The sequence below is a fragment of the Seriola lalandi genome, unplaced genomic scaffold (genome assembly GCF_002814215.2).
Source record: "Seriola lalandi dorsalis isolate HSWRI2012SDOR001 ecotype SW California unplaced genomic scaffold, Sedor1 jcf7180002054598, whole genome shotgun sequence".
Lineage (NCBI taxonomy): Eukaryota > Metazoa > Chordata > Actinopteri > Carangiformes > Carangidae > Seriola > Seriola lalandi.
This window is the reverse complement of record NW_019525151.1, coordinates 149,921-174,692: the sequence shown is the minus strand read 5'-3', so window position 1 is coordinate 174,692 and position 24,772 is coordinate 149,921. Positions and strand designations below refer to the sequence as shown.

Here is a 24,772-nt window from a genome sequence, read left to right as displayed (position 1 = left end):
TCATTCTGCTGCAGCTGCAGCACTTCACAATTCTCCCAGTAATTATAACTGTTTCCATGCCAAAGTGTCTTTCTATCAGTATGTGAGGCATGTTTCACTCCCATCACCCCTCCTCTGTACCAATTTCTCTCATGCTGTGAATTGCAATAGATCGCACCACTTCCATTTGGCTTGTAATAATCACCTTAATGACCAAAATACTGGTGGCATAACATTCAAATCACTAAGACACAGAACAGGCACATTAAATGAAGATAATGCAGGATTTGCTTCGATAAGCTTTATTTATAATAACATTTAAAAAGTCATCCATGGGGCAAGCAAATAAATAATAATCAGATCACGGTAATTTACTGCTATTGGCTGGGAGGTGGAGGAATGAATACAAATAAATCGACAGGCTAAAAACTGTCAGTTTCACTGGGTTTAAATATACTAGTGTGGAGGTATTTGTGCAGAGAAGAGCAGGCATGTCTGTAGTCTTACACACAGCCCACAGACCACTGACCATCAGACCACATCAGCCAACGTTTCCTGCAAAGCTGCAGCAGATAGCAGGAAACCATTGTGCTTTTCACAGCCTTTGCCAAGTACACAAGTGTAAGACTCGTTATCACGGGGGATTGCTGCCAAGAACGAGTCACTTGCTATGCTCCGTGTTCTGCATTGGAGACAATGTGGTTTCAGTGCAAAATGTTTTAACTGTGTTGGAGAACATTTTCTGATAGTTAATTATACTGCAACTGTGGCTAACGGACGCCTGCCAAAGGATTAAAAGGGGCAAAATGCATCAGCAACATTGACATTGAACCTATTAAAAGATTACAGGCAAATTTAACTCAAAGTTGACAAATAGTTCAAAAACAAAGAGGTGAAATAATTGATTTGTCAAATATATTTAGCATTTAAGCACACAGGTGCAGAGATAAGAGTTAAGCCATTGTTAGACCGTCCGCTGTGATCAACATACAGAGCATCACCAATTTATTCATTGAAAGGCTGTATCTTTAAGTAATGACAGTGATACACAGAAATGATTGAAAAACAGAGAAAATGTGTGGGAGACTGCAGCTGAGCATCAGAAAACAAAACACACAAAATCATTTCACTTTGCAAAAATATGGTTTTGTCTAACAAGAAGTGTGAGAAGGGAGTGAAATCTGAATCAGTGGCCATAGACTTGTGGTCATGTATTGCTGTCATGTGTTTACCACAAAGGCTCATGACGCTGGTCATTCAAAAAAAATTCTATGAGAATTTCAATCCCTTTTTGATTTGAATAAGCTTAAATCATGTCTAGTAGCAGGAAACTGACCTTTGTGATGCTTCCCATTTTTCAGTGTCAACAGCTTGTGAAAAATGTCACGGTAACTGGCACATTAGAGTCTCAGACTCTGATCTTATTCCTTGATGGATTCAAAAATTTCAAAATCCATTCGCCCATTATAAGAGATTGTAAAAATGGTGTTTGTTCTCCTCAAGTAAATATTAGTTCCCAAGTCATAGTTCGGAGATTAGCCTGTTGCTCAGGAAACCAATGCTGCTCCAGTATCCATCTCTCTGTCCATTAGTTTGTCCTTCAGTGGGACACTTTTGTGCGTATCAAGTCTCTTGATTACCCCTTTTATTTTAAGCTATATATACAATATCACGCTTAACTGTAGTGTGTTTGCTGGACTAATTCTGACTGTTTAAAGTGATATGTTGGCCATGACAAAATGGTAGTTCACTGTCCACCATACAAAGTATGAGATTGAAAGCCAGAAAAGTCAGAATCTGTGATGTAGACAAACATAAACACAGTTACTATTCAGCTACCTATCCCTATAAAACACATAACATGGAAATATTTATGGCACATTAATCAAAATAAAAAACAACACAAACATAAGCTCTCTCGTTTCACCCAGTTAAGCCCGTATTTGTTAGTAAATTAACTACATGTATCATTGCAGCTTTAACATTCTATGGAATGTAGCACTATATCAATGAGAGTCAATGGCAAAAATCACACAGTCCACCCTCTGTATTGTGGAGTAACTCTAAGACTTGCGGGTCTCCAGGCGTGTTGGCCCAGGCACTCAGAGGCACCATGACTGGTGTTAGAGGCCGAACAGACAGGGAGACACGGTAGAGGCCAGAGGTAGGTGTTGTGGCCTACACATAAGCTAATGAAGATGGCGACGGTCAAAAAATTACTCTTTCTTTAACAGTGGACACACATGCATACAGTGCTGCATCCATACCTGACCATCAACACACATGATCACACAGGTTCATACTGTAAAACAATGCTGGTACACTTGAATCGTCCACTCACTGACCCCATCTCCTCATTTTCAGAATTACACAGAAGACTTTTTACCATCAAATGATAACAAACAGCGTCCAAAGACAGTTCATTCATTAAAAAACATCCTCCAGTTGCCGCCATTCCAAGAGACACTACAATTTATTATTGCAATATTTACTAATACTTAATAGGGATCTTTTAAGATTACTCAATAGCATAAAGTAAGCCACAGTCAATCGCTATCAAGGCCAATAAATGCAACTAAAATGCAAGCATCACCTCCAGGAAACGACAATCACTCAGGGGATCCAAAATGATTACTTGCAACACATGGATAATCCTCTGATGTGCATAGTCCTGAAAAATTCTCTACAAATTGTTTAGTGCTATCAATATTTATTCTCACTCCAAACTTAGCTACGTTAATGCAAAGAGTCTTATTTGAATAAGCAACACATGGCAGTACAGTATACTGCAATAGCTTGGCTGATGCTGTAGCATGTTCTTCATGTTTGTAATAATTGGACAAACAGTGACACCTAGTGTAGATTTTCAGTAAAATTTTTTAGAAAATGAGCAGATTTCCTTTATCCACAAATAATAATTAACCACTTTTGATGACCTTAAATAAGAAGCATCTTTGGTTAGTCATGCAGTTCTTGCTGGTACAGCAAGTACAGTGTGTGTTCAGAAACTATTCTGAAACCTCTTTAATTCCCAGGGAAGAAAATGGTGTAAGAAAGATAAATGCAAACTCAAACAACATAAATCCACCCCTGTACAACTGCTCCATGTTTTAAAATAAAATCACTATCTTTCTGCTTTTGACCAGGTGATTTGGCCTTGAGCTGTGACTTTAACAGTCCCTCTATGATTCAGAGTAGTCCAAAAAACCCAACCCCCAGACTCTATGGTGTGAGTGCATTCATTGGTTTCACTCCATCTGTCTGTGTGTGCGTAATATTTGACTCTCAGCTGGCTGGAGCCACAGTCAGTACCACTGTGCTGTGGGGTCTAGCTCTGAGAGAAGTACTCAAGGACGAGGCGGAGGTGTCCCAAGCGGTCTTTGAGTGAGGTCAGAGACAGAACGGTTGTCTGATAGGCAGGGTCCAGCTGGAGGACTGACAGCAGCCACCAGCACCAGGCAGGGCCGTTGGACGAGGCCTATAAGACAGTTACAACAGAAACATATAACCTCGTTTATCATGAAAATGCCTTCAGTACTATACAATCCAATTAGTCTTTTTAGGATAAATCTCTTGAAATGACTGCTCTCTCTTTTTCAAGCACAGTGATGTTTTCAATTTCTAAATTGTGTTTTCCTCAACTAGAAATCATACAATTGATGATTTCCAATTATTTCAGTGAAAGCTTGCAGCTCACATAGATCCTATCTCGAAAAACATAATGTCAGTTTTTATTAGTTTCAAAGTTAATGTTACCACTGTGCCACGATGGAGGTCTGAGTGCAGTTTGATTGGAAAAGACTGCACTCCATTAGAACAAAACAACTGAGACGAACGACTGAGCTTTGACAAAAATAAAAGAACACATTATTTCTCTGTAAAGAATGACCAATCAAAAACAAGTCTGAAATCTCTGGAAATCATTTCATACTGCAATTAATGGAACAGTGGCTATCTGGAGCACAGGTGAAACAAAATTATCAATTAAAAACAAACAATGGGGGGCTTTGGTTAGCAGTAATGTTTCGTATACATGATTTGTACTAAATGGATTAAAATTTGCCAATTAGCCACGACTGTAGAAAACCTTAAGTTAGAAAACACTTGCAAAGACCTACATAAATAATAATAATAATAATGGTAAATAATAGAAGAAATGACCCCTGTTTTTTAATGTTACTATAGTCACTAAGGAAGCATTATCATTTCAGCAGTGGACAACAGGACTGGCTAATGTGTAACATTCAACACAGTATATTGGACATGGGATGTTGTAGAGGTGAAAGGTTACAGCTACTGTCACAACAACATTAAAGCCCCAACCTGAATGTTTCCATCCTTATCTGGCATGGTGCCGTACTGTCTGTTGATCTGCTCACGAATGCGGCTACCCAGGCGCTGGTACCAGTCCTGAGCCTGCTGGTACACACTGTCATGGAGGCGCTGCAAAAGCTCCAACTCACTGCCATCAACCTGAGGGGGAGAGAGAGAGAGAGATCCACTGATCAAGTTGTCTAGCAGTAACATTTTCAGTGTGTATCTTATTTAAGTGTTGGTATAGTTTGTGATTTCAAGATGCCAACCTTGAGGTCCTCCAGATACTCTATATCAGCGGTGTGGTAGCCGTCTCTCTGACCTCTCTTGAGCACCCTGAATCTGCTGCCACCCACAGTGTCCACATAGGACCGTCCATCAGCAAGCAGCTCCAGGCTGAGGATCTCCAGCATACAGCCATAGTCTGCAAACCTTGCAGCACATGAAACAAAAGGATGAATCTTATTTTTGTACAACTCAAAACATATTTGAATGTGATATTTGCCACATTACTCAAAAAATGGGCACTGTAGTGCAAAAAGTTTATTCACTACTTATATTTCGTGCTTTTTTTTTTAGGGATCATCAACGTCCTCAGTTTGAAAGATGACTGAAGATAAATGACTTCAACAGAATTTAAAAAAAATTACACAATCAATATAATGATCTACAGAAATGAAATGTTTAAATACAACATTATATTTATAATTTAATTTGATATCAATAACCCTGATGTGAAATTGATACCAAGACAACATATAGTGGGACTAGCACAAAATATTTCGTGGAGGATGAAGATACACAGCAGATCTCATGGCAGATTGGTGACCATGCTGCTATTTTCCACCCCCTCAGGGTCACATACTGTATGACTGATTTAAGCTTTGCCTGCTTGTGCTGTACCACTGACAATCGTCAGGCTCCACGTAGCTTGCTGTGTGCTTCACTGTTAGAAAACATGGTCTCTCCATGCCCAGAGAGTCTTGTCAAAATAACTGTAAACACATGTGTAAATGCAAAGAGACTTTATCTAACTTCAAATCTGGTTAGATGTTTAGGTCACTTAATTTAGCACATTATTATCCACCCAAATCCACGAGTAGGTTGCTCTGGGTAATTGAACAAAATATCTATGTTAAAGAGAAATATGAAGGGTGTTTCTGTGTATTGCATACCCTTTGCCGTGCTCATAGCTGCACATGCCAAATTTCTTAGTGCCAGTCTCCATGCAGCGACGCATCATCAGCCGATACCGAGGCTCAAAGATGTGCAGGGGGCAGGGAACTCCAGGGTAGGCCACCGTGCAAACAAATATAGGGATGTCCTTAGTAAGACTGCATAGGAAGAAACAGAGGAGAAATCAGTGAGAGTCTAGAGGATTGCTACAATAAATCCTGAGTGTAGATTGTATTATGTTGAACTGAGAGGTGCCTACTTGGACAGTTCAGCCATCTCAGCATCATGGACCTGTTTCCTCTCGGCCAACTGGGAGGGAAAAAGGTGGGTCATGATGTCCTGAAGAAGAACCGTGGGGTTGTACTTCCTGTTTTTGAAGTACTTTGAAGAGTAGAGTAAGAGCAGGTTGTCAGCAGTCATACACAATAATATAAATACTCTCATTGTGTTCTAACAATACAACTAGAATTACCACCTTGGGGTTGCATGCCTGTGCCAACCAGCCCCGGGTTAATTAGCATGTGAATTCTTGAGTTATAGCTAAGAACATGTTTGGAGTGATCACAGTGATCTTGACCTTTGAAAAACAAAATTTTATCAGTTCATCTTTGAGTCCAAGTAAAAGTTTTTGAAGACATGCTTTCAAGGCATTGTTTTGTGAGGTCACAATCAGTTCATATCTATATATGTGATCACTTACCACAAGTAAAACATGGGAATGAGGAACCAGGAAGTTCTCTTGTCATCTAACTTAATGTGAATTTAATAACAGAGGACAGGTCTATGAGTAGAACATCATTTTTACCAAGCTGTCACAGAGTTAAAACAGAGCAGTGAGATCCATCTGACCCTGACTGAGCTAAATTTGGTTTCTGAAGACCACAACCAGGTGGCAACAATTTTAATAATTAATCAGCTTTTTAAGTGGAGATGTTCACGAGCTAAAAACAGGGCCTTTTTCGATTCAGTTGAGAATAGACATATGAAAGTGTCTGTAGGTGGTTACCTCTTGCAGTGGCTGTTTGCAGAGAGGACAGCGGAGGTTGTGGTCCAGACTCCGCTCTATGCAGTTTTTACAAAAGGTGTGACCACAGGGAGTAGTGACTGGTTCAAAAAACAACCTTCAGAGAAACAGAGAAAGACATGCGCTTTAGTCAGAACAGCCTCTCAGAGGAAGGATATTCATGCTATTTGTACGGGAGATGTAAGCGGTGATTATTTGTGTACATTAACCAGAGAGGAGAGCGAGAACACACTCAGCCTGATCTACAGCTCTACAGAAGACAAGGTACAGACAGCAATGCATTATTGATTGGAGCGAGTACTCCAGGACACTGACCTAATGCAGAGAGGGCACTCAAAGTCCGACACGGTGAGAACACCCAGGGTTTTCCCTCTGCGGTGACTACTTTCACCTGAAAGAGAGAGAGGACACAAAACAGTCAGTTTCAAGCTTTATGGTGAATTTACACTACTGAGGAAAAAGAAGAAGAAGAAGACGATTATTATGCAATTTCAAACCATCTGTTGGGTGTTATGGTAAAGCTGTTTGCAGTGACAATGACAGATGACGGTGATGAAGAAGATGACAGTCAAATCATGAGAAGTGTGTGTCCTGAGTATATCAGCATACCCCTGCCATGCCCTTCTTCTTTCCTCATCATCATCTCCTCGTCCTCTTCAGCAGCAGGGAGGAAGGAAACAGCTTGGCAGAGGCTGAGGCAGCACTCAGTACCTGTATCATGTTTCACCTTGGAGCCCACAAGACACACAGTTTGATCAGTTGGGGTTATATTTACATTGTAACACCTCCAAAACAAAGCACTGAAGTGCACTCTCCTAACCAGCTTACCTGGTGTGCGTCTCTCCTGCCTTCACCCTCTCCTTCTTCTCCAGGTGGATGTTTGAGGCCCTCAGGGTGGGTCGGCCCCTGCGAGCTGCTTAGGCTGGTAATGGGACAGGGCTCTTTCAAGTACTCTGACACCACCTGCAGGATGCAGGACACTTCCTCCGGCACTGCCATGCCCTCTGCCTCCAGGATCTGCCATTTCAATCCATTTCACAACTCAAATGAGTCACATTAAAGTATGAAGATAAATGTGTTTCACCAGTGCTGTGGACTAAGACTGAATGAAAGAAGGTGATGAAAATCATACTTGTGAAAGGGAATACATTTAAAAATCAAATGTGGCTTAGATTGCTGTTGTAATTTCAAAATGTTGGATGTAAAATGCATTTAATCTAGTTTATATTTTTTATGATACTTGAATAACACAATTGTGGTAGTTTTTAAAAAAATTGTATCAATACTTTTGCTCCTACCACCACAACTACAAATAATAGTGTTAGATAATAAAATATAAGAAGGGAAGATAAATTCACACTACAAGAACCCAACACTGACACTAGACTGAAATGAAAACAAACTCGAAAGCATAACACAATCAAAAAAAGAGGACAATCTCTATCTATAATAACCACAGACTGTACCCACACATACTGGAAATGATCTTTAATCAGAGCAGATGATCGTGCAAGCTAAGTTTGGCTTCTGAAACATATGAATCATGATGTGACCTAAAATGAAAAATCATGCATTCATAATAAGGAAAGTCTTTTGTTTAGCAAATTTGTTTTGTATATTAAATCACACATTGTTTGATTGTAATTTCTGTATAAATGCACATTAAACTCCCCTCTGATGAGCGTTCAGTGATGTAAACGAACCTTCTTGATCTGGCTCTTTGCAGGAGCAAAATCAGCTTGAAGTTTTAGGCAATGGTGGAACTGGATGAGAGCTTCTGTCTGCTGACCCATTTCCAGCAGTACATTCCCTTTACGAAAGAAGCCCTGCCCAAATACAACAGTGCAATCAGCACAACACTGCGTGTAAAAGTGCACAACACATGTAAAGTCTCTTTGCAAAGAACATAAAAATTCTATAACACAACCCCATCAGAAAGTTTATACAAATGATGTTGCAGTATGATGATATTTATTTGGTTCTTGCTTCCTTTTGCACTGATTGTCATTTGCATAATGTATGAAATATAATGTGAAATTTACAAGTGATATCTCTGGAAATAAAAGGACACAATATAAATGAATATGTACAGTAGGCGTTCCTGCATTAGCAGTGAGCCACCCACTGACACGAAGTGATTAAATGACATTATGACATAAGTAGCTGTTTGTATAACTTTGCGAATGACATAACATCAATAAAGAGAAAATCTCTCTAAAGAGGTCAGCTGGGCAGACTAAGTTAAAACATAACAACATAAATAAAAAAAGGCAGCACCTTTTCTTTTGTGGTTCTATTTGTGCTGTTACATGCATGTTACAAAACCAACCCATGACACGCATATTGTGCGGATAAATTCAGCAAAGACTTGCACAGAGGTGTTCTGAAGTGAAATGACAGCTTTAAATTTAGTATTGTTCATGGAAGTTCAACAGACTTGTTCATGCTGTGTAGGGGAAAAAAATGACACCATAAAAGCGAGACATAATGTCTTTGGCCAAAACTGTCTAGTCTCTCACCTCAGTCCAGTTGGGACGAAGGCAGCAGAGGTAGTCGAGGTCTGTCAGAGCGTCAGTGAAACGCAACAGGCCCCAGTTAGCTTCAGCTCTGTACACCTTCAAACTCTGATCGTCTGGGACTGAGGACGCAAGAAACAGGAGTGAGAGTAATAGAGGGAGAAAGAGACAAGACAAAACTCTTGCAACCTTGTACAATTTTGAAGAGACGAGGCCTCAATGCTTAGACCCACCTTTACACAGCTCTCTGAATGCAAACAACAAACACGTACTGACAGGTACTATAGGAAACAGCATGCATAACAAGTAGTGCTGTTTTTCTTGGAAGATGACAGAAATCCATTTTAAAACATGTGACCTGATGTGCTGGATTACTAGTGGTGCTGATATTGACCTTACTGAACTGATAACGCATCGTCAAGATGCAACTGATCCCCATCAAATGCTCCTTCTTAGACAATGTCACTATGAATTTATGACAATGGCATTTTTATAAGCTTTATAGAACAATATAATTAACATTTACACAATGTCTAAAACAATGTAGGTGCAAGACTGGTACAAAGTATTGGTTAATGGTTAAAAAAAGAGGTCCTAGAACTGGAGAGAATAAAAATGGGATTGATGTGTTTGTAAAAAGGAGAGGCCAAACTCACAAGATTTTATATGTGTACATAATTCTACATATATGTAGTACATGTACAATCACTTCCCATTCCAGTATCTGTGACATACAAGATTAAACTTTCATGTTTTCACCCACTGCTTAAATCTGAAAGTGAAGTCCAACCAGCTTGTACAATCTATGTTCAGTTTGTGTGTCCAGTAAATGAAATGTCTCAATTCATCTGCTACAATATGTGTGTGAGTGTATTCAAGGCTCAAAGAATAACTATTTCCTGACACCATTGCTCTAGTCATGTTTATTTACTATTTATAAAAGCTTTAATTACAGGCACAGTCTCAGGGCTTGACAATGCCTACATTATGAAATCTTTGAAGTAAAAGGGGCAGGCCCAACCTTTAACTGCCACACAGAAATCTGCCAGGAAATCATTACACAAGGAAAGCGCTGGGGAAGGTAAGCAGCAGTGTTTAATTGGATTGGCAGAGATGCCAAACATGTAGGTTAACTCAACGGTACGTTGATTCACTGAAGAAGAAACACTCCTACGATCCCCAGGACGCCTACTGACAAGATAAACTCATCTAGGGCAGAATTTGTCCCTTTTGCTTTCTCACTGCTGCATGGAGAAAATAAGGTCAGTTGCAGCAACAAAGGCAAGTGCAGAAGATAAGTGACTGCACAGATGAAGTATCAGAAAGGTTCTGTTTGCAAAGCTGGTTCTAGGAATCTAAGGCATCCTCTAAGCTATGAAAATATTACAAAACGTCCTCTTTACATTCCTCTCTTTATAGTGCATGAGTTTTTGACTGCAGAAATGCACAGAAAAGCTGTTCTAAAAACAGAAATTGGCTCAGCCTGTGTCCAGTATTTTTCCCAGACAACAGCTGTTGTAGATGTTATTACTACTTCTTATACGGTGTGTGACTAAGACAGAAGGGAAAATTTAACACCAAACTGATGCATGTTAACTTTTTCATTGCATGTTTCTTATTCTGTTCAAAACATTAGTGTTTGTTGTTTTGCCTAAGTGGTTCAATGTGCACACAGAGGAAAACAAGACTCTGGTTGTAAACCTAACAAGGAAGGAGGAGCATCAGAAGACTGATAACTGACCCAGTTATATATTTGGGTCATCAATAGCATTTGACAGTAGATACAGTAAATCCTTGAGACACTGAGTTTCCTGTATTTTCTGTCATTACAACTGTATCTCACTACTGTGCTGTGTTCTGTGAAAGGGATGCTGTCACTGGGAATCAGCCAAGCTTGTGTGCAGTGCGCAAAAGTGGGATTCCAAACTAGTCTGCCTTCTTGTTTAATGGCAATGTGATCTTATGTAAATATGTTTTATATCCATACCAGTAGCCCATCTTTTCAGCAGTGAACCTGAGTGTACATCAGAGAAACTTTTGTTGTGTCTGCAGCTGTGATGGTGTCTTGCATGCGTCCCTTACCTAAGTCTAGCCCGTCATTTGTGATGCTTAAAGCTTCCACGAACTCGTTGGCTTTGAGCTTCTCCTGTATATGGCACTTCATTCTGGTCTCTTCGGGGCAGCACTTTTCAACGACACTGATGAGCAAAACGTTGTTCTTCATGCCTTTCACCTCTCTTTGTTTTAGCCTCACATTGCACGCGGGGCATTTGGACGGGAGGTGGCCCCCGACGCACCTACGGCAGAACGTGTGACCGCACGACATGGTCACCGGCTCGCACATCAGGAAGAGACAGAGAGGACACTCCAGTAGATCCATGGTTGGATGGATTATGTCACCAAAACAATGTACCGTGGGAGGAAAGGCAGCTTTTTTCGTCGAAGCAATGTAGACGGAGAAGCTTTTCTGTGTAGTGGTAGTGCATGGACCATTTAAATCACGCACCAGCAGCCAGCGATACAGTAAATGTGTCCCCTTATATCACGTCTGCTCGAACCCGACCGGTTTATGACCAGCTAGGCTAATGCTAATATCAGCTCTCATATGCTCACCTCACAAATGTCCTTTTCGTATAAAACTGACATTATCCATTTTCAGCTCTAACTTAGTCTTTGGTTTGGGACACATAACATCTTCCCTTTTCAAGCAGGTTGAATATAAAAAAAAGTCAGCTTCCAGTCCAATGCGCCGCTCCAAACTCCATAAACGCCACAAGAAACAGAGCAGAGTATTTACACATTAATGTGCTTTCTATTTAGTAGCCAGTGTCCGCTTTTAACCCCTGTAGCAACGTATGTACTGCCACAAAAGCTGGGTTACCGTGTAACACCATTACATTACATAAATAAAGACCACGTGATGCAGCAACGCGCAATCCGATTGGACGAAGGGATGGCTCTCCGCCCTGTTGTGAAACCCAAGGATGCCGAGTTTCATAACATAATTCCTGCGACAAAACTTCTTAGTTTTTTATTCGGTTTAATGAAAAGTCCAGGGGGTAAATGTGTTGATGATCTGGTGCGTCTTGTTACTGTGATGATGACAATTAAACTCAGGACTGCATTGGATAGAAATTACCTTGTCACAATGAAGGGAATCCCAGCAGATGATAATAATAATAGCCAGGGGGCGGGGTGGTAGGGCTGTGACATAAACCCAGTTACGATCGTTCACTTTTTACTTACATATCCTAAAAACTAAGCCATGTGTAAATTTACATGTTGCAATGCAAACAAGGGGCTCAGGAAGTCCTGTACAGATGCAAACTGCAGGAGGCTGAAATTGCAGTTAGTAAAAAAATCTGTCTTCTGTGGTTTTGGGCATAGCAAGACAATGCTGCAGAGCAGTTTTATAACAAAACCTATGTACATTTGTTATACAATTCAGTGCATGTCAGGAGGAACCTTTCTCATGCAAGCCATTAAGGGTCAGTGAAATAAGGCTGGAATCTGCAGATCGCCAAACACAGACATCAGTGTGAAATACATGATTTATACGGCATGTACATGAACATATATAATAACAATATTAAGTAATGAATTTGCTTCCCAAGTGCCATTTACTCATCAGATGTTGGAACAGGGTTTTGTTAAAAACCTTTGTTAAATTCGCATCTAAATATTATTTATCCTTTTAATTGAAAAACTAGGTAAACTCTCTGCTATACAAGGACTAGACTATAGATACATACTGACATACTGGTGTTTCCCTGACCACTCTCACTAGATTTGACATTGTGCAAGTCACAGTGACAGGACTTAATGCTTTGCAAATGTGAAAGGTCAATGATATAATGCATTCAAGCACATAGAATTCGAAGTGATTCGATGCAGTTTCCCGCAAATTACTGCAGGCAACTAAAATATCACCATGTGATTGTGACAGCATTGCACTCCTACTACAATTGGATTTTTAAAAAATTGTTTTATTACAAAAACTGAAAGCTGGCATCCCAATTGATCTGTGTGGTATTTAAATTCTTTGAATATCTTAACAGGAAGTGGTAATAATATCTACATGACAGCTTTGAAATAAAACACCATCCCAGAGAGGATAACAGGCCCAGTGAAAGCACAGCAAACTTCTCCATACTTACACCAAGTACAGCATACAAAATAACAAACACTGTTTAGATTTACAGAAAAGAAACATGGCTAATCAACATAAAACTTAAGCAATTTCATCAATAATACTGCACATAGCAGCATCCTTGTCCCATATTTTGTCTCTCTTTGAAGTAGGGACGCTCTTGTCCTGTTGACCTACTGCCATACAGCTGGCACCTGCTTCCTCTACATCCATCGGTTCACTTTTCAGCCTGGGGGCCTGCCCAGAAGAACAACCAATATTCGCTGCTGCAGAGACACCCCTTGTCCCATCACCAACTCCATCTGGACCCTCCATCTGTGGTAAGTCATCAGGTAGGGAGGCGAGGCACCCCTGTATCATCTCCACCACCCTCTCCAGATGTTTCTGAAACCTCTCAGCTGTCTCTAGCCTCTGTCTCTTCTGCACCTCCATCATCACCCTCAGTGTCTCTCTGGCTTGATGTGGCCTGTACTCATTTATTAAGTGGTGCATGTGAACAAACAGAAGCTTTAAATCTTCCAGCTTCTCCTCACGCTTTATACTGCCAGGGCTCTTGATAAGGATGTCCAGCAGGTCCAGAAAGTTCACGAGAATGGACATGTTGAGCTTCTTAAGCTCCCGTTTGTGGTCAAACTGCATAGGATGGAGCCTCTCAATGCCTTGGCTTTCTAGAGGCCGAATGATGAGGTCATCACACTGGAACTGGTTGCCAAACATCATGTAGCTGTCTCTGATGGGTGGAGGTGGCTTGGGAGCCAAACCCTTACGGATGTTTTCATCTGTGTATTCTTTGATGTATTGCATAGGTGGAGGAGGCAGGGCACTAACCTGCTGTGGTTCACCCATGATGCAGACCTGAAACAGTGAAAAATGTGAATCAGTCTGATTTCTTTACCAAGCAAAACAAAACAAGATCTTAATTTAGTAAAGAAGAAATAAGTCACACTTTGTACACCAGTTGTGGGTTTTGAAAGCGTGCTGTGTTTGCTCTGTACAATTTTAACTACTTTAAGTATACAAGTATATTACATATATATTACACATATTACAATACTATATATAACCAATGGCCACTTTCACAGTTATGAAAAAAAATATTAATGCAGAAATATGTAAGTAAGCTTATCTTTTACTGTTTTGGTAAGTCAAGAGGTTTTATCTTAGCTCATGTAGTCGTGGGGGGGTTGATTTATAGTAGAGCTCTGTTTCATGAGCTTCTCCTATAATTTGTATGGAAAAATATTAATGTGCAAAATAACCAACTGTCACAAAAAAAAATAATGGAGTAAAACGCACTATATTTAGCTCTTAAACGTTGTAGAAAACATCATCAAGGTGCACCAATTGTGAGATGTTATTCAAGTACTGTACCAGTAATGCTACCATAAAATTGTAGCCTACCTAAATGCTTCTCTACTTAGTTTGTACCTCTGCATTAAATTGTAATGTAGCTCTATTTGTGTGTTTCTTGAGGATCGGGGCAACATCTGGCTGCTTCCCCATATAAACAAAGTGGGTTAAGGACGAAGTTACCCTGTTAGTCGTCTGTGGGGTGAAGGCTAAAATAACAAGCGAGCGACGCTAGTTACATTAGCGACTGCCCGCCCTAATAATTGACGAGCTGATTCTGTAATTTGTTGTCTAAACACTTTGTTTACATTTTTTAATATGTTAGGTCATCATTGTACAGCCAGACGTAGAAGCTGGTAGCGTTTGAAAGGCAAACATAGAGTTAGCCAACTAGCACTGTGGCTGTTAGCAGGCTACCAGTATTGATGCTAACCTCTGCCAGAGAGATACGCCGTTACATCAAATTTGAAGCTAACGAACAACACAGGCACATGAAAAGGCAGTGGTGATATTTCTACATACCTCTTAAACGACCCCCAGTTGGTAAATATAGATAAAAGATGTAAAATGTAACAAAGGTATACAAGCTAGTCGGGCAATTAGCTCAGGACAACCCTAGCTCCTTCCATTCACTGACTTGAACGTTCGTTTCTGTCCTCATTCCATTGGCTGAACTGTGCTCGTGACGAACAAAGTAAGTGCTGATTGGTCGTAATTTGTTAATGGTTTTTGATCAAAGATAATTTGATTCCGCATATGAGATGGTAGAGATGCAACCCGAATGTAAATTTCTGTTTACTCTATAATTTGTAACTTGGTGATTAGAAAACATGTATCTCCTCTATTAAAAAAAAAGTGCATTTAACTGTTCAGTTACAGTAATTTCTAACGCTTTTTTTTAAAGTACTCTGTACTACGTACGATGTGAAATTATATTTTGTACTTTTTGTACAACAGATATCACTTCGTCAACACCTGCAGTCATTTTTATGCCATTAGGCAACACCAAAGATTTTCTTGATAAAACTGCCTTCGTATGAGGAAAAATCTATAATAGTGACAACAGAAATGATATTGCTACAACAACAAAAACTACTACTACTACTACTACTACTATTAATAATACAGCTAATAATGATAGTATTATGATTATAATATCAATAGTATATTTTTAGAACACAAGCAAGAAGCACCAAGTGCTTTCCAGAGTGAATGAAATTAGAAATTCACAGTAAAACTGAACTGAACTGAAAATGTATTAGAAAAGACATCCTGTAAAATGGATATTAAAAGACAAATAAAAATATATCATATTTACATTTAATGTCACACCTCATAAAGCTTTAAACTAAATGAAAACTTTACACATTTGTATAGTTTGTTGCAGTTATGCTTCAATCTTCTATATGTCTGTTTCTGTTATCTGTTTTGAAAATTGATCTTTTGTGGAAACTGTTTTTGTCATAAAAATTTTGTCTTTTCCACCTCCTGTTTATCTTTCTGTATTATGTTGGCATTACTCTTTTTATCTCTCTCTCTCTCTCTCTCTCTCTCTCTCTCTCTATCTATCTCTCTCTCTCTCTCTCTGTCTCTCCCCCACACGCATGCATGCACACAAACACACACACACATACACACACACACACACACACACATACACACACACACACAGACTAACCGTATGGACATGCCACTGCAATCTCCTCTCTTTGTTAAATGTCAGACGCAACAAAATTCCTTTAAATTTTCCAACCCACAGCAGACTCCTTCATAAAGGGTTTTAGTTTTCAAAAATTTGAATTTTGTACTAGTTTGATAGCAGAACTCAAGAGGAAATTGATTATGAAAGATAAAACGTTTGCACTTAAAATATAGAACAAATAAACGTTCCAAAATAGTACAAACAGAAGTATTGAATAGAAATATTTTTAACACTGCTAAGCATGTTTTTTTTCCTCAACCCTAATTTTCGTACATTATACCCATTTTCTGTTTCTTTTGACAAAAATGTGCCACCTAAATGGGATTCTAGTCTCATCCAAAACTTTATAAATTGTAGGAACAATTTTCATGATTGTGGTGCTGTAGGATCCATTAAACTTGTCTTGCTTCTGCAGGATGAATTGCTTCAGTATTGAACTCGGACTTGCTCAGATTTTAGTGGGTTACTCTTACCACTGTTTTCAAAAAATGTTTTAAATTACCCTTTTAGGCCGACACTGTTGTTGCTTGAAGCGATAATGAACAGTTTTCTAACAATCTCAGTACAAATAGAATCATTTTTGCTTGTCTGTGATTACTGTAATAGAGAGAGAGATTATAAAAGACAAGAAAACAGAAACAACTCACAAATATATATGCAGCATCAGAAAATGTAACGATGAGGATTTATAAAAAAAAAAAGAAACAACATTGAAAATCATAAAAACTTATCGGCAAAAAAATGTGACATAATCAATATTATATAGTATTATATATTATATATATTATATGGTATAACATACTAAATCTTCATTATGGCAGCAACAAAGCAGCTCCTCATTTTTGATACATATAGCAGGTTAAGCAAAACTATTTTCAAGTGTGTTTATAGTGTTAAAAAGTGTTGCTTTGGTAGTGAAATCTGGTTTCATGCTTTTTTGTTAAATGAACACCTTTGTTCAATTTTTACATCACTACTTAAAGTTTCATCATCATAACCAGGATGTAGTCTTTCCCTTTAAGGTGCATAATTTGGTGGATAATGTTCAAAACTAGCAAGATTAAAAAATCTCCCTCCTACTACTGCACACTCAACACATGGCTTATTGCAACATTGTCAGTGAAAGTACATGTGAGCGTATGTATAGTGTGTGTGTGTGTGTGTGTGCATGTGTGTGTGTGTGTGTGTGTGTGAGTGTGAGTGTTTGTTTGCTTGCACAACCCATTTTCTGCCGTAAGGATGTGGTTTACTCAATGCAACAACTATATGCCGGAAGCTCCACGGCTTCTATCAAGTCGAGCAATCCACTGCTTTTTTTTTTTTTCTTTTCTATCACTGTGAGGTTACTCTCGCTCTCTCCCTGTAAGCTCAAACCCTTCAGTGTTTCTCATTGTGTTGTTCATAGCTGTTACCATGTTCCCCAGGGTGATTTTGAAGGGAAATATGATCAAAAAATCTCAACAAAAGAAAAGAACATCACCTTGTAACTACAAGGAGAGATTTTTTGTATTGGACACCCAAGACCTGAAGTATTCTGAACGCCGTCCGGGGGTAAGTATTCATATATTTAATCAATGCACTAGTTTTTCATTTCAATCAGGAGATAACGGTTTGGGAATTTGGCCTCCTTGGAACTAACTGTAATTTCAATCGTATCCACGTTGTGTGGAGGAAACATAAAGTAAAGATCATGTTCTTTCAGAAAAAGCCCATGATGAAAGGTTGCATCGAGCTTTCCAGAATTAAGTGTGTGGAGATTGTGTGTACTGATGTCCCCATACCATGCAACTATAAGTACCCTTTTCAGGTGAGGTCCACGATTGCTCAAAGAAGGCACACTTGAAAATATGCACCAATTAAATCTAGTGTTATATACAGTAAATGTGATGTATTTTCATTTTCTCAAATGCAAATGTCTCCACAGATTTTTCATGACAACCATTACCTCTACATTTTCGCCCCAGACAATGATTGCCGTCAGAGATGGGTCAGAGCTCTCAAAGAGGGTAAGAAATTCCAGACCATCACAGTTTAAGTAATGATAGCAATGCAATAAATTATAGTAAATCCTGGGTTTCACATAATGCAAAATCACAAGCGTGATATTCCAAACTATTTATTTTATTTTGTCTGATATAGAGACAAAGCATAACAATTTGGTTCCAAAATACCACCCAAACTTCTGGATGGATGGAAAATGGAGATGCTGCCAACAAACAGAGAAACTGGCAACAGGTTGTCATGTATATAATCCAGAGGCCTCTGGTTTGTATTATTTCTTCACTTCCTCTTGTTTCAAATGTTTTTTTTTCTAATTTGTGTCTTTGATAAAGCATGAAATGTTCTTATACAAATGTACATGAGCAGTTAAGTAATCTTATTTTTTATGCACATGTGGTTAAGCCAAATCTTGATACAGATCTACATTTACCGGTGTTGCATAACTTCAATCAAATATAAAAACCTTATTTTGGACAGCTGGATTTGTCAGAAACATTCTCATATTTCTGATTTTTCCACAGCTTCCAAAAAGCCACTCCCTCAACTCCCGGATCCAGAGGTAGCACTTTCTAAAGCGTAAATTATATGTCCTGTTGTTGAAATATCATTGATGTTCAAGTCAACACTGTTCCAATTACAGGGCGTAGACAAAATAACTCTTTTGATATTTATTGTTTTACTTGTTTGGCTATAAGTTGTCATTGTTTTCAGGACTATTTCGCATTATGGATGCCATATTTTAAAGATTGCTCTAGGGGACATCTTAAATATGTTTTTTTTTCAACCAGTGCGCCTGTGGTTGGGGCACAGATGATTTTGCATTTTTGCGTCTAGGTTCATTATCTTTTAGGCCTCTTCTACTGCTGACATTTGCTACCTGTTGTAAACATAACACTTATAATTCAGTGGAACATAACCCAGATATCATTGTGATGATGTTTGAGTCCTTTTCTGTGGGGGTCTTCTCATTCTTTCTCATATTGCTCAATAATAACAGAACCATGTTTCTAGGTGAAGCTTTTCTTTTTTTTTTTTTTTAATTTATCTCTGACAGATGGAATTGCATGATACAAGACAGAGGATGGTCATTGCTCTGCAGGACTACACACCTCAGGGAGACGACGACTTGCGTCTTCAGAAAGATCAGGAGTACGTCCTGATTAACAGCTCCCACCCTGAGTGGTGGGCCGTACAGGACAACCAAGGGTAAGGCACATAGAAATGGCCGTCCATTCTTAGTTCTTGCTTATGATGAGAAGTAATAGCACTTGTTTTCAAATCAGCTTGATTATTGATGTACATTTTTTCTGATCCCACATCAGGAACACAGGCTTTGTGCCCAGCACTTTCATAGCAGAAAAATCTTGCAACAACTTTGAGAGATTTGAGTGAGTTTTATTTCATTTCTGTTCTCTATGTTGAAAATTGTTAACATGTGGGTACTTGCAAATCCATTCTGTCCTCTATAGAATTGGTTTAATTGTGGTTAATTTGTCGTCTCACAGATGGTACAACAAAAACATAACCAGAGGGGAGGCAGAGGTTTTGTTAATGAAAGAGGTAAAAACAATGTCAATGTTTAAGGATCCAGTGATTATACAATATTCATGTGTTTACCCTTCCAGCTTAAAAAAAAAAAAATGCTTCAAATAATAAAAATTCTGATGATGATTAGCAGGATGTTCCTCTTGTATGACATCGTGCACTTTTGCTGTGACTGTACCACCTACAGTAGTGTTGCATTTGCAAAATTAATGCAAATGCACCTGCGACCTGAGAATTGAGAAACATGACATAGGACTTGAACAATGTCTCAGAACCACAATGTTTCCTTCAATGTTGAATTTCCTGCAAAGTGCTTTGCTACGTTTTGCAAGCGGGAGGTAGAGCAGCTATCCATCATCACCTATTAGCAAAAGTGACTACTGGGCCTGTGCTGGTATTAGCCTCAGATCAAAGAAACAATCAGTGAACTTGTCTCACAAGTATATTACAAATGTGTTGTTTTATGTGGTTTCAACACTTTATTTTTAGGGAAAAGAAGGTGCATTCATGGTGCGTGACTCAAGGCAGGCCGGAATCTACACAGTGTCAGTCTTCACCAAAGCCCCAGGGTAATTTTATTTCCTTCTTCTATACTGTTCTTATGTAATGAACTGATACAAATAATGATATACAATTATATGGTGATAAGTGTATGTACACCTGATATACACTGAGTCTTGTTTAAATCATTAGATGCCAGCAGATAAGTAATAATAGCCTGACTTGTCTGATATATAATTACAATAAACTTGAATTGAAATCAGTGGTGTAATTTACTGTGTACATTACATGTTTAAGATGCTCTCTTCAGAAACACTTTGGTGTGATTTGTTGTATAAAAGCATCTCCTTGTTTATCACCTTTAGGTCTAATGGGGAGAAGAATCCAAGAGTGAAACATTATCTAATCAGACAGACAGAAACCGGAGAGGGCACGTTTTACTTGGCAGAGAAGTACCTGTTCAGCACCATTCCTGAGCTCATCCATTACCACCAGCACAATGCTGCCGGTTAGTATGACTTTAAAAAACGTGTCAAAAGGAAATTGAGCATATAAAACAGCTCATGGTTCACAAACGTGGTGACAAAGGCCAAATCCATGCTGCGCTGCAATTCTTTATAAATAAATTTATATTGATGTGCTATCTGTGTATCTGTTTACTTGGCAGGCATGACAACACGTCTGAGACACCCTGTCTCTCTAGATGGAGGCTGCTCCCAGGACATTGCTGAACCCTCAAAAGGTTAGAGGATGTACAGTTGTATAAACAGCTCAGCTGGTTGAACTGGAGCTCATAACAGATACAACGTAATGCTGAGTGACTGGTTTTTGCTGCCCTCTAGTGGGTTATTTTTTTATTTTCACAGAAATGTACTCAGGGTGTGTTTAGTACACCAAAATAAAATTAAAGTTATTATCTAAACTTCCTTATTTGCTATGTTCCCTAAAGGTCTGCCTCTGGTTATTTCAGTTTAATTTAAGATTATGGGTGTTCTTGTTCATTTCACTTCTCCTTTGCCGCACAACAGATCAATGGGAAGTGGACCCGGAGGAGCTGACCCTGGGTGAGGAGTTAGGCAGCGGTCAGTTTGGGCTGGTGCTGGAGGGGAGATGGAGGGAAATGAAGGTTGCAGTGAAGATGATAAGAGAAGAGTGTATGTCAGACGAGGATTTTAAAGAAGAGGCGAGAGTCATGATGTAAGTGCGGCTCATGCTGATGTTCAATATCCAGGCAAAATGAAATGAAAACCACTCGACTTATGCCCGTGTGTGTTTTAACAGGAGATTGTCCCACTATAAGCTGGTTCAGCTCTACGGTGTGTGCACCCAGCGTTCTCCCATGTGTCTTGTGTTTGAGTTCATGGAAAATGGCTGCCTGTCAGACTACCTGAGAGACAGGAAAGGGCGTTTGTCTCAGGACGTGATGTTGGGGATGTGTCTGGATGTCAGTGACGGGATGGCTTACCTGGAGAGCTCCAACTTCATCCACAGAGACCTGGTAAACCAACAGTTGAGAACTTTTTATAATCCACTTTTATCACAGCTGTTAGAGTTGTTAATCCTTCCTCTGTTCCTCTTTCTTCTGCAGGCTGCCAGGAACTGCCTCGTTTCAAAGAACAATGAAGTGAAGGTGTCTGATTTTGGCATGACCAGGTATGATTTTCACATTTGACGTGTTCTTTACTGAATCTTTGTACTGTCCGTCATATTGTGTGAACTTTTTTAATCACAGTATTTGCTATGTTTTTACTATGGTTAAAAGTCAGCCTACATGTACTGCTGTATAATGGCATGTGTCCACCCCCTGGACTGTAGATTTGTTCTTGATGATCAATACACGAGCTCCCAGTGCTCCAAGTTCCCTGTCAAGTGGTCGGCCCCGGAGGTCATCAAATTCTGCAAGTTCAGCAGCAAGTCCGACGTCTGGTCATTCGGTGTGTTGATCTGTCTGTCTTTGTTTGTGTGTCTTTCTAGTCATACGACATATCTACCCTTTTCCCCTTTTGTTTGAACCATTCAAATCATTTTGAGATTACGAGTGACAGCAGGGAAGCGCCGCGTGCCGTGCAGCTACACACCAGAATCATCTGTGTTTTGCAGATAGCACACTGACTCTGGTGTTCTATGCTGTAGTGAACTAAACTGGAAGCTTTGTGAGAGAACACAGCGGTTTGGTGCAAAATTCAATAGGCGCTGAGCATCATGTGACACATTTTGTGTCAAACACACAAAGCAAAAGATTGTGTTGTAAAACATCTTGCGTTAGTTACAGAAACAATTTCGACACACACACAAATCTTTGTAACATACAAAGAAAAAATAATGTTTCTTTCCTTTTTAATTTAAAGCATATTAATGGGTTTAGTTATTTGTATGTGCATGTGTGCCAAACACCATAATTATTGGTAGCTATTTTCATGGTGCAATGCCAACTAGTGGATTTACAGTAATCTCCAAGAAGTAAATAGTGTCAGGAGTGTCTCCAAAGCTGGGGTTTAAACAGGCGACAACATATTAACTTGGCATGAATGATTCTGTAGTCAGAAGCTGTGACTTGTTTATATCCAACAGATGGTAAATGTAAATATGTTTAATCACAACTTATATTAAGTGATTTCCACCCAAATCGGGCTAAGAAAAACATACTTTTTGTTTATGTACTGAAAGAATGGGAATCATGTCAGCTTTAGCTGCTCATGTTGCGTAGGTTATGATGAATAATAGCCTAACCGACATTATGTTTAAAACTTTAAAGTTAAATTGTGACTGACAGGCAGCTAGATGTGACAGTTCTTTAGCTTATACAGGATGTGTACAATTTGCATAAAAAATAATGTAGTTTTTGAATATTACAGATAATTTCTTCAGTTTTTCATACATAGTTATATATATTATTTGGTAACTATGGTAACTTAAAAGTACTGCTAAATGGATAAATATGTGGCTCTAAAAACATGTTTTCATTAGAAATCAGTCCTCTTTCTTTAGATGATGCTTCTCATTATGTTTCATAAAAGAATATGCAATAAAGCTACTGTAACATGAAACAACCACACAGACATGGACATGATTAACCAGATACAGGAATAGATTTTGAAGTTAAAGGCTTAACTGACCAACAGCCAGTCTTTAATGGAGTCTCCCTGTCCACCCCTGCTCAGGTGTGCTCATGTGGGAGGTGTACAATGAGGGCCGTCTTCCCTATGAGAACCGCTCTAATACTGAGGTGGTGGAGTCCCTGAACGCAGGTCTGAGGCTGCTGAAGCCCCGCTTGGCCCCAGATGCTGTCTACCTGCTTATGGAGTGGTGCTGGAAGGAGGTGGGCACAGGAATTTAAACGTATTTCTAGCAGAAGAATTCCTGAATGACAGCGGAGACAGCAACATGTTTTGTTACAATGCATTTATTTCTGTTCTCACAGAAACCAGACGATCGTCCATCCTTCGCTCTCCTCCTACATGAGCTGGCCTCCATCTCAGACCTGTGAACCAAGATAAAAGTTGAGGCGATGATTTTAAAAATAGCTTTATTTATTTAATTTATGGAGTCAGTGACCTATTGCTTGTCAAATGTTTTTCAAATGTGTGTGAAGTTGTTTCATTCGATTATCATGATTAAGGTGATGACAAAACACAGGACAATTTTCAATCCTTGAATATTGCACTTTATCTGTTTCATAGTTCTGAAGACAATTCCTGAGAATGCTTATACGTAGCTACAACTGCTTACTATTGGTTTATGTAACTATTCTCTGTATATTAAATAGGTGAGATGGTTATGTTGTTTGATGTTTTTATTGTTTCTTATAAGTTCTCAGCAATACAACAATTGCACTTTGTTAGATGAAGTAGGTGATTAATTTGCTTTTTAGAAATGAAAAAGGTTCCTGAAGTTGCCACAAACTGTAGGATTTCATAATTCAGTTTTAAAATATAACTTTACACCAAATCTATAATTTTTCTTTGATTTAGATTTTTTGCCCCTTTATGGAGAACAGTAGCGATAGCCTACTTGAGTTCATGTTAGCTGCCATGAACTCAAATGCTGCCATGTTTTCAAGTTTACCATATGCTCAGTGTGTACGCTCCAAAAGGTCATAGCTTTGCCGAAATAATACTAAATACAGTTTAGATATGATTATAAATAACTGGAAATGTTCAAACTGTTAATAACAAACTCTCATCACTGGGACCAACGTTCAAGTATGTGGGATCACAGGTGAATAGTCTGTTTCTGCTATCAGGCTGTCAATCAGTCCGGTAAGCCAGGCTGTCTGTTCTGCAGGTGTGGTGGCTCACAGTTGGAGCTGCAGGTGATGCTGGGGAGCAGAGAGACTTTTTGACATGCACACTGTCACAAAATACCTACAAGTATCGAGTCAAGGGCACTGACTAAGAATCTACATCCTCTACAGAAGTTAGAAGAAAATTTCCTGCATATCACACTCATCTAAATGACTCTCTCATTTATCTAAATTAGGCCCAGGAAAAGCTGCACAGCCTCTCAATAATAGT

General features: G+C 39.1%; 3 protein-coding genes across 3 annotated transcripts; 1 reads left to right on the top strand and 2 right to left on the bottom strand.

The window, feature by feature from the left end:
- Positions 1-265: 265 nt before the first annotated feature.
- Positions 266-11,900, bottom strand: lonrf4 (LON peptidase N-terminal domain and ring finger 4). Its single transcript, XM_023419315.2, has 12 exons — positions 11,092-11,900; positions 9,013-9,131; positions 8,197-8,319; positions 7,322-7,510; positions 7,103-7,220; positions 6,809-6,884; positions 6,476-6,590; positions 5,729-5,850; positions 5,469-5,627; positions 4,563-4,725; positions 4,303-4,452; positions 266-3,457 (listed from the first exon to the last, which is right to left on the bottom strand). The coding sequence occupies exons 1-12, from the start codon at positions 11,387-11,389 to the stop codon at positions 3,308-3,310; spliced, it is 1,782 nt and encodes a 593-aa protein (XP_023275083.1). The 5' UTR covers positions 11,390-11,900; the 3' UTR covers positions 266-3,307.
- Positions 11,901-12,974: 1,074 nt separating this feature from the next.
- med7 (mediator complex subunit 7) lies at positions 12,975-15,163 on the bottom strand. Its single transcript, XM_023419316.2, has 2 exons — positions 15,032-15,163; positions 12,975-14,014 (listed from the first exon to the last, which is right to left on the bottom strand). Exon 2 carries the CDS (start codon positions 14,003-14,005, stop codon positions 13,241-13,243), a length of 765 nt encoding a protein of 254 aa, XP_023275084.1. The 5' UTR covers positions 14,006-14,014; positions 15,032-15,163; the 3' UTR covers positions 12,975-13,240.
- A 2,378-nt stretch (positions 15,164-17,541) lies between these two features.
- itk (IL2 inducible T cell kinase) lies at positions 17,542-24,036 on the top strand. Its single transcript, XM_023419357.2, has 17 exons — positions 17,542-17,762; positions 17,914-18,018; positions 18,136-18,217; positions 18,351-18,476; positions 18,734-18,771; positions 19,267-19,418; positions 19,535-19,600; positions 19,718-19,772; positions 20,247-20,326; positions 20,624-20,766; positions 20,926-21,000; positions 21,287-21,455; positions 21,540-21,756; positions 21,847-21,911; positions 22,074-22,192; positions 23,420-23,577; positions 23,680-24,036. The coding sequence occupies exons 1-17, from the start codon at positions 17,625-17,627 to the stop codon at positions 23,743-23,745; spliced, it is 1,854 nt and encodes a 617-aa protein (XP_023275125.1). The 5' UTR covers positions 17,542-17,624; the 3' UTR covers positions 23,746-24,036.
- The last annotated feature ends 736 nt before the right edge of the window (positions 24,037-24,772 follow it).

Bases quoted from the DNA above. Each gene is read 5' to 3' on its own strand.
- lonrf4 (XM_023419315.2), bottom strand. From the start codon at position 11,389: ATGGATCTACTGGAGTGTCCTCTCTGTCTCTTCCTGATGTGCGAGCCG. The intron at 8,320-9,012 runs GTGAGAGACTAG...GTATTTGGGCAG, and splicing joins TTCGTCCCAACTGGACTGAG to GGCTTCTTTCGTAAAGGGAA. The intron at 6,885-7,102 runs GTATGCTGATAT...TCTCTCTTTCAG, and splicing joins AGAAGAAGGGCATGGCAGGG to GTGAAAGTAGTCACCGCAGA.
- med7 (XM_023419316.2), bottom strand. From the start codon at position 14,005: ATGGGTGAACCACAGCAGGTTAGTGCCCTGCCTCCTCCACCTATGCAA.
- itk (XM_023419357.2), top strand. From the start codon at position 17,625: ATGTTCCCCAGGGTGATTTTGAAGGGAAATATGATCAAAAAATCTCAA. The intron at 19,601-19,717 runs GTGAGTTTTATT...GTCGTCTCACAG, and splicing joins AACAACTTTGAGAGATTTGA to ATGGTACAACAAAAACATAA. The intron at 19,773-20,246 runs GTAAAAACAATG...CTTTATTTTTAG, and splicing joins AGGTTTTGTTAATGAAAGAG to GGAAAAGAAGGTGCATTCAT.